The sequence below is a fragment of the Periplaneta americana genome, chromosome 12, assembly GCF_040183065.1.
Source record: "Periplaneta americana isolate PAMFEO1 chromosome 12, P.americana_PAMFEO1_priV1, whole genome shotgun sequence".
NCBI classification, from domain to species: domain Eukaryota; kingdom Metazoa; phylum Arthropoda; class Insecta; order Blattodea; family Blattidae; genus Periplaneta; species Periplaneta americana.
The window spans coordinates 128,334,322-128,346,485 of record NC_091128.1 but is presented as its reverse complement, the minus strand read 5'-3'; the positions used below and the strand labels follow the sequence as shown (position 1 = coordinate 128,346,485).

Genomic DNA, 12,164 nt, shown 5'->3' with positions numbered 1-12,164 from the left:
GTACTACACAATTCTTGTCGACTTTCTCTTGGAATAATAGAAATAAGGAGGAGCTTCCTATCTATGACGTTAACAGAAAATATTAATACATAACTATAAAGGATGACAGAAATAAATAGGAAGAGTACAACAATAGTTCTTTGAAGATTTAAAATTTGTGCACTTGATACTGTAATAGTTTATTCGAATTACCACTATGAAGATCGAAGTTTTAGATTCACTGTAGCATTTCTAGGAATGTGTTTTCTATAAAGACAATACATTTTCTCTACGTACTTAGAATTATTAATTTGGAGCGAAAGAATTGAATAGTTTTCCATAGACTGCCCATTCTACTAATATAATAATGATATCCGAGTTACTTGAACTAACCTTGCGACAATTGGAAAGCAATTTTAATGTTAAAAATATCTGAATCTAACACTGACATATATGACAAAGTAAATTAGACATGAACTCTCAATAAGAGCATACGATATCCTATAATATGTTTAAAAATGAGACACAATTTACAACACATTACGTACTTATTACACTATCATCTACAAAGGGCTGGGTGATGCAAAAGTCACAATCACTACAAATATCAGTCACTTACAGTTACGTCACACACTTCTATAAAACTGTAGTGTTTTTGTACCTATATGAATATTTTTATTTTGTTGAATAATTGAATGATTTTTCCCTCTACAGGTCTGACTTCTGTACTTGTTATATCTCACCAGTTACAGTAATTTATCATTTAAAAAAGTAGTATTCTAAACATACCATATCGTGGAGGCAGTGAGAGATTGTTGTGACTTTTGAAACATCCTTTAATGAAAGCTAAAATATTTTAAAATGTAATTTTAAAGTAATCTTGGGTAGAAACTTAGAAATGTATACAGTACTTTCTTCAATCGATTGCTCAGATAAGTTTGAAAATTATTGTAGCATTAGAAAATTAGCATCACTTATTATGCAAGAAAATAAATACAGGATGATAGATTATTATAATACAATAATAACTTCGTAAATTTTAAAAACAGCACAAAAGTTAAACATAATCAATAGTAGAATTTTTTTTATTATTATTTTGTAGTTAGGTTATAACTTAAGAATACCGGTACTCTCAAATATGAGATACAATGGATCTTACAATGAAGTAATAACGTTCTTCTTTCATTAAAATTGAAAAGTTATTTTAGACATATAATAAGTAACTGACGAATTTGTATTTTATTTTTCTTCACCAACATGGTTTGTTACTTACATATTGTGATCCCAAGATACCTCGTATGTTTGATTTGACCTTAATATCCATTCCCCTCCCGTTAATATTATTACATGTCCACTGAAATAATTGAATTATTTTATGTCTGCAATTTGTAAATATACAGTGATAGTGTACCAATTGCAAGTTTCTTTGTTGTATGAAAACTGTTCATAGATTGTTAATGTAAACTCAATAGAAATGGGAATGATAGTAGTAGATGTCTTCGCAAAAATATTGCCTGTCATTTAAATATAAGCCACTGACTTCACAGTATTGGATAGTCGTGTCAAAAATATAAATAGGTAGGTGCTGGTATGCCAGTACTTACTTTCTTCAAACATTTCCACCTATAAATAAATTATAATATATAAATATTAAAACCTTTCTCCAATATGTAACTTGTTTGCGTTCTTATTCACTGAAATGTTGATACTTTAAACTGAACAAAGAAAGAATATTTCTAAAAATTAAATTTTGTTACAAAAATTTCTGTCCAAGTGATCATAAGACACAGTCTAGGAACAACGATTCAGATGACTCCAAGAAGTTAGGTATAAGCCTTGAATAAATTGTCGTTAAAGTTATTTATTCTTGGTTTGTTTTTTAAGTACTAACATAGTTTTAGCCGAATTTCTTAGTATTTCAGAGCAAACTATTAATAACCTATATATTTTGTAATTTCGCAGAAATTATATAATAGTCAGGCCTTAGAATTTAGTATTTATTGCTACAAACAATACAAAATAAATACATATTATGAATGTCGCACACACCCGGTTTGAGAAAGCTCATGTTCCTATAAATAGGCCTAACTATTTTGTACTAAATGGAATATAACGAAGATTCAATAAAATTACAAAACCAAAACAATTACTACAAAACAGGGATAAATATGAAGATAAAAGCCGAGAATAGAATACTCGTGTAAGTTGGAATGAATAAATATAATGAAATTAAGAAAAAGAAAAAAAGAAAAAGGGACATGAATACCGGTACTAAATAATTTACTTAGCCTAATTCTTTTCTTCAATTTATTAAAATCAAATTACCTAGTCAGGATTTACGAGTATTATCAAAATGAGTTGTATAACCTTGGTCCATAACTCTGGCTATGATTTATTCTAGTGGTTGTGTAACATTTAGGTTTAACTAAAGGACATGACAGATTTCTTCTGGTAGGATAAACATGTTGTTCTTCAGCTAAAGAACATGTCAAATTTCTTCTGGTAGAATAAACATTTTGTTATTCTTTATATTTCTGACAATTTTTATGATATTTCAATAACGGTTATTTATATATTTGTTCAATTTGCAAAACATTAAAATCGGAATAAATTAAATTTGTTGGATGATCAATTGACTTGTTTAAGAACATTTTAATTATCCGCTTTTGAAGCAATATATATATATATATATATATATATATATATATATATATATATAATATAAATTACGTTAATATTTCTTCTAAACAGATTGTATTATATTTGTATTAGGTCTTACTGACTTTAGAAAATAAATTCCTCAGAGAAACATTCTTAGTTTACTTGGGAAAATGATGCTTCATAAATTATTGCTATGCTTAGGAATTACAAACCGATAGTATGTTATTATGGTCAAGAATATCTTACTAGTTGTTATTAATGTTGATGAATGGTTAAAAACACAGTATGGTTAATCATTGTATGATGGCTCGAAATAACTTACTTGCGTTATTTATTCATATTACAGAGCCTCAATTTCTGACTAAAGGAAAGATAATAAACAAGCAGTTTTTACATGAAAGCAGGATTTAAAGTAAAGGGAGTGATAAAATATTAACATTTACTTCACAGAATCAAGACATATTATAATATATGGAAGCAATATGGTGTAACTGTAGTTACATTATGATGATCACAAGAATTTACAATTATTTACTGTTAGTCACAATTTTATTAGAAAAAGAAGGCAAGCAAGATCATTTTCAAAACATTAGACATACTGTACCAAATTTTAATGTACAGGTGATATAAACAAAATCATCAATAAACAATTATAGAACTCAAAGATCGTGTCAAATTAGAATTTCCTAAATCATAAACTATTTTTGGACATGTGACGATATTTCCAGAACAATTTTGACATTATGTTGTTAAAAAATTTGCATGAAGAAAATTGTAATTTTTCGCAAATGAGAAATTCAGAGCGAATTTGTTTTTCTTTCCCTATGAATACTTAATAAAATGCACAGCCTTGGCAGTTTTTGTTACAACTAATTTTGTATTATTTTAAACAATTTTAAATTCTGAAGTCCATGTATGAAAACACGATTGAGAGATCTATCCATTAGTATATGATGCTGAAATGTCTCTTGCAAATTGAAAAGACTTCAGATAGAATTTTTAATATCTTCTCTATGGTGTATGCAATTGTGGGAGCTACATTTTACTAAATATAAATGACTTCATGTTCATTCAGCCTAGGTCTTTCTTTTCAGTGATTTTAAAATAATCACTTCGTGCTTTGATCTGTAATTATTCAAATATTGGGTACCTAAAATATTTACCTAATAGATTAACTTGCACAGTATGTATGATTTAAATAATGTAGATCACAAAAGAAGTTTCCCAAAATGAAATAAAAAATCCAGACTTAAAAGAGATTCTCGTGAAAATATCAAATAAAATTTACAGAATTATGTAAGTTTCAATTCACTTAGAATACTTTTTCAATTTGGATAGAATATCAGAAAAATGCTGGAAAATTTATATTTGGTATGTATTTAGATAGAAAGGCAATGACACTCAGCACAGCGGGAGAGTCCAATTGTATGTCAAAGAACTTCAAGGATGGCAGATCACGTCTGGGAAGATTGCATACAATTTTATCTGATGACCTATGGCTTACTGTTTCCAAGTTTAATAAATATACAATGATGTGTTATCTTGTTTAAAATAGGGTCCAACTCTGCCCAAGAAGGATTTCTCTATCAAGGATAAGATGGGAAGCTTGAAAAGGATGATGGGTGGAAGGCCTTTACCGCCACCACCTAACAATAAATTCCAGAGTAAGAAGACTTTTTCAACCCCTACAAGGATTTCCTTCATGTTCATTACTTTTATTAACTATGGAAAACAAATTTGTGTTTGAAGAAAATTTATGATTGATAAGATAATACAATAATCCTCTATCAAAAAATGAGTATTTCATTTGAATTGAGACCTATTTTGAAAGAAGCTTGGCACTGTTGAATATGACATATTTTTACATTGCAAATTTCTTTTAAATTACGATATTAAAATAATATAAAACAACAATAATGGTGACAATTTAACTTATTGTATCATTTATTATCATACTTTGCTTTGCATAATGATACAAATTCTAAAATACTTCTATAATATTTGTGTGTGTTCAGTTGTTTTCAAGTGTTCATTAAGTCTGATACTTGTTAAAATCACAACGTAGATAACACCAGTATTAATAAAAAGTTATATAGACGGTATTTAATAAAATTCATAATGCATACATCTACAGTTTTTTTTACATATTTTAAATATTTCATAGTTGTTGTAGTGACAACAGAATCAAAATTGGAGGATTACTGTATCCAATTTTAATAGCGTATGTGACAGTTTGAAGAAAACTAGCCACCCTACCCCATTATCTCCAGTCTTAGGCCAGGTACACACAGAATCAGACGCAATGTGACGCAGCGAGGCGAGATGCGACATTTTGCTTTACAACGCCTCGTGACTGTCTACTTGCGACAACTGATTTGCTGGCTGTGTGCGTTTAGAAAACTGGTCTAGGCTGGGAAATGGCGTCAATGAAAGAGAACTGTCTATATGAGAAATTCCATTGTATTTTTGGCTATTATTTCCTAAGGATGCCTAATACGCCTAAAAATCTATAATTGAAAGAATCTTAAAATTAAATACTACTAATGTAGTGCACAAACGTCATTTTGTATGTTTATGACTACTTCACGACTCACAATAAAGAAAAATAGTATATTAAATCAATAATGATTGATAGTATAGAGGAGAGAAGTAGGTCTACTACAAATTACTATTATTATTATTATTATTATTATTATTATTATTATTATTATTATTATTATTATCATCATCATCATCAATATTATTATTCATCTGGTGCTTTCATCTCATTTGCAATTTCTCACATATTTTTAGAAACCACATTATTGTCGTGATATTGTTACAAAGATTTTATAGAACGTATATTTCCTGTACTAAAACAACTAATTTATCCGTATCCAGCTCCATTATGAATAATGTGCACTACACAACAACAATAGTGTCTGTAGATAGTAAAGCGTGCAATCATAGCCACTGCTAACACATGAGCAGTACAATGCAGCTATCAGACTATCTCCTCGCGACGAACTTCTAGCAGTCATTCGATGTTGTCTCTCTGTGTCTCCTTGTGTCTGCTCGCGCCGCGTCTGATTCTGTGTGCACCACATAATAAGAAATCAATGGGAGAGAAGTACCATGAGACAAAATGTCGTGTTGCGCCGCGTCTGATTCTGTGTGCGCCCGGCCTTAGTTGCCTCATGAGTGATGCCTTATTGGTGTCACGAGGTTCAAACCTGTCTTCGGACAGAAACAACATCATCAAATCTTCATCGTCATTATAGTCTACCTTTAAGAATAAATTGTGTCTTTGCATTTCCTCTTGACATTCACAAGTACAGACTAGGCAGTTTAAAAGCCCCGAATCGTCATTCGGCCGATCTTCGGTCTGAGCCTCATGCAATCGCTGATATTTCCCCTCTATGAATTGTGGCTATCTTCCTTCCTGCAGTCAATTGTGAACGAGATTTCATTGGAGTAGGGCAATTTTGTTGTGCATTCGTGAGTGAGATTTCATTAGAGTGTACAATAACATTGTACAATGGTGAGGTATTCACTGCATCGTCGCATATTCATCTTGAAGACGTACAAAAAGTATACAGAAAGTTCATTCATTCATAGTGTTCTGTCCAAGGGCAGGTTTCTTCACTGCAAACCCAGCTTTCTCTAATCTTTCCTATTTTCTGCCTTCTTTTCGGTCTCTGATATGATCCGTATGTCTTAATGTCATCTATCATCTGATCTTCTTCTGCCCCAAACTCTTCTCCCGTTCACCATTCCTTCCAGTAGGCAGTTTCTTTTCAGCCAGTGACCCAACCAATTCCTTTTCCTCTTCCTGAACAATTCCAGCATCATTCTTTCTTCACCTACGATTTCCAACACAGCTTCATTTCTTATTCTGTATGTCCACTTCAAACATTCCATTCTTTTCCATATCCACATTTCAAATGCTTCTAGTCGCTTCTCTTTCACTTCGTCGTAATGTCTATATTTCTGCTCCAATACAATGCCTCACTTCACACAAAACACTTCACTGGTCTCTTCCTTAGTTTTTTTTTCCAGAAGTTTCACAGAATATGGTCCTTTTTTTTATTAAAAGCTTCCTTGATCATCCTCCTTTTGACTTCCTGGCAGCAGCTCATGTTACTGCTTATAGTAGCCTACATCCCAAGTATTTGAAGTTGTCCACTTGCTCTACTGCCTCATTTAGAATTCGCAAGTTCACCTTCTTTATTTTTCTTTCTATGACCAATGTCTTCATCTTATTTGCATTTATCTTCATCTCATACTGCTCACAGCTGTCATTTAGCTCCAGTAGCATATCCCTTAGTATCATCTGCTCTTCTGCTAACAATGCCATATCATCAGCAAATCTTATGCACTTTATTCTTTTTCCTCCTACTATCACTCTTCCCATGACAGAAAATTGTGTGGCAGAAAAGACGATCATTTAGACGTAAATTTTCAGGTGGTCCATTATGCCTTCATTCTCTTTTTCCCGTCAGTTACAGAATCTGTTTTATTAAACTTATCCACTAACTTTAATATTGCTGTTAGTGTTGGAACTAGGTGCCTGGAATTTACGTCTAAATGCTTGTCTTTTTCCGTAGTTTTCTGCACTTGATGTATGCCTTCAAGAAAAATATACAACGACGCAGTGAATATCTCACCATTGCACAACACGACTGTACTCTAATGAAATCTCACTCATGACTGCACAATAAAACTGTCCTACTCGATAAAATCTCACTTATAACTGGCTGCAGAATGGAAAAGTACTGCAACATGGAGGGGAATGCCAGCAATTGCAGGTTACTGATCAGTTAAACAACGTTTCGGGACTTTTAAAGTGACTGCAATGAAGCAGGACTTCCTATTCATCTGGTTAGTAAGACGCAAGCCCACCACTCAAGGAAATACAGGACAAGCATCCCTTCTCAATGCAATGGAGATGAATTTTCACCTTCATGCCAGGAATCAGGTCCCTATATAAGTGACTGGAAACACTACTGCTGAACAGTAGAGGAAGACAATTCGAATAAATAAACATAATTTTTATTGAAACTTTGAACTATTTAATTATTCAATATTACATGGATTTTTAAATATCATGACAAAGGATAATATTGCACACGAATATGATTAATAAATTAAATTTAATCATTTCCCTATTGTAAAAAACACAATAACATGACAACGTCGAGAGAGAAATCTCATGGAAGATCTTTAAAGGAGAAGGAATGCCAAAAAAATTTAATTTTGGCATTGAAAAGTGTGTACAGCAATACGGAATAATGTATTAGATATTTGAAAGACTGTACTGTTCCTGTTACTTTTAAACTCCTACACTTCTGAATAGACACGACCTCTTTCGTCTTGCTGGCATTCCCCTCCATGTTGCAGTACTTTTCTCTTCTGCAGTCAGTTATGCGTGAGATTTCATTGAGTACCAGTAGGGCAGTTTTGTTTACAAATTTACAAACTTAGTTGACAATTAACACGTGAAAGTGATCACTATAAATTATATTCCTAAGATCATCTTTATTTTAATGCAAAATCCGAATTCTAGTTTAGGTGAATTAACGGAAATTCTAAAATGATAAAATAAATACAAACCAGGACTTAAAAATACTTAACGGTGTGTGTATATATATATATATATATATATATATATATATATATATATATATACATATATATATATTATGATATCAATTAAGTTTAATGCAGAACCAAAAAGTACATAAGTCTGATGAGGATGACTGTCTGGTCTCTCAGATCAGGGTGTGTTCTCCTCCCCCCCCCCTTCCAATAATCAGATGCTAGTGACGTCAATGGTGGTAATAATGAATTATTTGATAACAGTATGTTTAAATAATGCAAACATTAAAATTCGAATAAATGAACTGTTCTATTTTACTTTAAAATCCGTAAAATTAACATAACATTTTTCTTTTACATCTTACCAAATTGCATTATTTGTGCAGGATTGTAGGCTTAAATCACCACCATTTACAGAAGCATCTGTTAAAAATGATATCCATCTTTCTGGATGCAAGAATCATACCTGTATAGAAAATTCTGAAGCACCTTAAGCAAGTCTCTATCACTCAGCAGTCGGCTGATTTCAATCTCCAGCTCTTCAAGACTGTGTAGATTATCCACATACTAGCACACTTTCCGTTTTAAAATTACCCCATAGATAAAATCGTAAATCTTTAAACAGTAAAATTACAGATAGAGAGTTTCAGAATTTTCTACACCGATGTGATTCTTGCATCCAGGAAGATGCACACCATTTTGAATATATGCTTTAATAAAAGGTAAGATTAATATAATGTTGTGTTATTACCTCTTACCGACGCATTATTTGTATGAAACAATAGGCCTAAATCACTGCCATTCACCACTGATTCGTTTTCCTCCCATGTGAGAGAGTGGTCGGATCTCCCCACTAAACACGTGTGCTACGACCAGTCAAAATGCCGGTAAGTTGTATATGCAGGCTCAGCTCAATCAAACTTGAGCTGGCTATAAGTATACCGTAAAGTGGGGTGACTTTGAACGCCGAGGTGACATTGAACAGTAATTTAGCGCCTTTCTAAATTAAATGCTGTACCCAAATTCGAAAAAAACTGAACTAATTTATTGACAACTTAAACAGTTTTTTCGCAATTGGGTACAGAATTTAATTTAGAAAGGTGCTAAATTACTGTTCAAAGTCACCTCAGCATTCAAAGTCACCCCACTTTACGGTATATTATTAAATTTTAAATCAGTACTTTTTATTTAGTTATACATATAAATGTAAGAAGTACATCGTTGTTCTATATGAAAAACGTAAGTTTAAATCTGTCATATTTCTTTATTTTCTTCCACATTTCCAATTGTTCCTGAATTTAAGATTGCAATTCTGGTTAAAATAAGAAAACTGCACTTTTTTATCTGTCATTTCACCTATGACCAAAGCAAAGAGGTCACAAGCTGGAAATATACCCCAAGTCTCAGGACAGTAAGCCTAATACGTTCATCGCTAGCAGTGTAATATGCTGAGAATATAAATGTCACAGTTTTAGAAATTTTTCCGAGTTATTTTAATGGATTTCTCATACATGAAAGTTCAACACATCAAACTTGACATCACAATATACCTACAGCATATAATCCTGAGTTTAAACACCAATAATAATCACCAATCACTTTGGGACATTACAATAGTTAGTATTCGTCATAATAATTATAATTTATCTTAATTAATAAAGTCAACAAGCCAAATGGAAAGAGTTTTAATTATTTAGATCTCAATGATAAAAATCTGAACATCAATATATACGGTAATTTGCAGATTTTAGCAATGCTGTGAAACATTAAAAGGAAAATGTCATGAGTTTCTAAAAAATTATGGGAAATATTTTCTCCACAATAAAAAACAGTCTCACACCTGTATGATCTATAAGATTATAATTTTGTATTTAACAATTTATAATTTTAATATATAATTTTAAACAGGGGAGGTCATGGTCCGAAAATGGGCTAAAGCAGGATGACATTTATTCACAAGGAACAGTAGAAACTGTTTGTACTCGAAACAGATAATTGGAAGTAATTCCGTAATGTGGATAATTGATATTACACACTTAACTGTTGCATGGAAGCCATAGTCGTAAGTTTAAATTTCGTCTAGGAGATGGATGTTTATCCACAGTCAACGTGATATCCTGTGTTGTCTTTTGGTAAAGGTTTGACGTCGTACCCACCCCACGTCATGGGAGTCCTCCTGTGTGTCGATATAGTATCAGCTCGGGGAACCCAAAATATGGGAAGATGTAATCTTCATCTTACGATGTTGGATGACGTGTATACGTCCGTTGATGTGACATATTAATGAATTTTTAAATACTATTATAGTCACAATCATGCCATGGTATGAAAGAAAAATTTCACAACCTCGAGCGGGAATCAAACCTGCGACTTCCTGTCGCAGGTTCGATTCCCGCTCGAGGTTGTGAAATTTGTCTTTCATACCATGGCATGATTGTGACTATAATAGTATTTAAAAATTCATGGGAAGATGTGTAATTTGGACTTGTTCCATTATTGGTAAAGAAATGATTTCATTACATTACGAAGACTGGTTCTAGTTTCGTCTTCAGGTGAACGGAAAAAAGAAGAGAATAAAAGGCTTTCCTTCTCGTTGAGGTCCACTTGGTTAGATTTAGCCATTTTTAATGAGCTAGGAGCTGAATTTTTAGGCAGTAAATGTTGAAAATGACACCAACATACCTGAGTGGATGTGATGTTAGTTGAACTGTTTTGAGACCTTGTTCACATTGAATATCTAACAATGAACATATGCAGTGCTGTCTTAACACATGGGCAAGGTGGACAGTTGCCTGGGGGCCCAAGAGCACAGGGGCCCCATGCTAATCTATGCACAGACCAGAATTTGACACTAATTTCCCAATCACACGCCTCAACATTCAAATCTCCTGGTAACTGGGTAGAAGGAGAAAAATTACGACTTGTAGTGGAGAGATGGGATATCTGACATGCTGAAGAATATTGACTTCAAACCAATTATATAGACATTCTCTGTAAAGAAATTTCTCAAATGTAGGTACCTATGTGTTGAATATTTGATCAATTATAAATAATTCATGGTAATTTCATAATGTGTGCCTATGTTATATCACACCAGTGACCGAACTTGATATGACTGAATTACACAGTGAACACAAAGTTCGAGCCATTCGTTACAATTGGCCGACACTTTCAAACCCAGTGGCATTATTAATTTATACCAATGTGAGAGTATTGTTTGCTCGTTTATAACTATAATTAGTTGGAATATTAATTTTTAGTACCTACCCAAAAACCCAGCCCAAAGTAATGACTTCAGCGAACAGGAAATTCTTTGTGCCCTTTTCTCTTTTGTTCACCTGAAGACGATGGTATAATCAACCTCTAAAATGTTGTGAAATCATTTATTCACCAGAAATGAAAAAAGTCAAACTACACCTCTTCTGAATAATTCAACATTGCTTTCTCTCTCATTCAGAAAGAAATGGGTATAGGTCAAGACTTTTCAAAGCCTATAAGCACCAGAAAGTAGTACAGCAAACACTTCTGTTAATGTGTTACTCTTTGCATACGGTATTATAACGTTCATTTTATTATTTTCAGGATGCTGAACATAAATGTATTTCATCAGAGCTTGAACAGAAGCAAAATGAATACTGTATTTGAAACTGTATTTACTAACAATTCCCATTAATAATTTATACGTTTAAACATAACGAAACAAATTAAGTTTGCTTTATGCTTCAAACTGTCACATCCTTAACAATTAAGTATAAATGTTTGCATGATGTTCTTATGCATGTATAATACTGAAATAGTACACCTAGTGACAAGACCCCAACCTGTAGTACTTCTGGTTTTCCCGGCAGCAATGAGGGGTGACTTTGACCGCATGGCCCCAAGTCCTCCGTCTCTGAGCTCATTCCCACCTGAGCAGACACATCAGCCCAAGCCACAAATGGCTGATC

At 32.6% G+C, this 12,164-nt stretch overlaps 1 protein-coding gene across 3 annotated transcripts in view; it reads left to right on the top strand.

Moving 5' to 3' along the window:
- LUBEL (Linear Ubiquitin E3 ligase) overlaps nt 1-12,164 on the top strand; it is a 284,647-nt gene that overhangs the window by 224,532 nt on the left and 47,951 nt on the right. For all 3 annotated transcript variants that reach the window (XM_069842059.1, XM_069842058.1, XM_069842060.1), the window contains exons 6-7: nt 4,196-4,304; nt 12,066-12,164. The exon at nt 12,066-12,164 is cut by the window's right edge and continues 197 nt beyond it. In XM_069842059.1, the coding sequence (XP_069698160.1) occupies nt 4,196-4,304; nt 12,066-12,164 (208 nt within the window). The remainder of the gene's footprint in view (nt 1-4,195; nt 4,305-12,065) is intronic.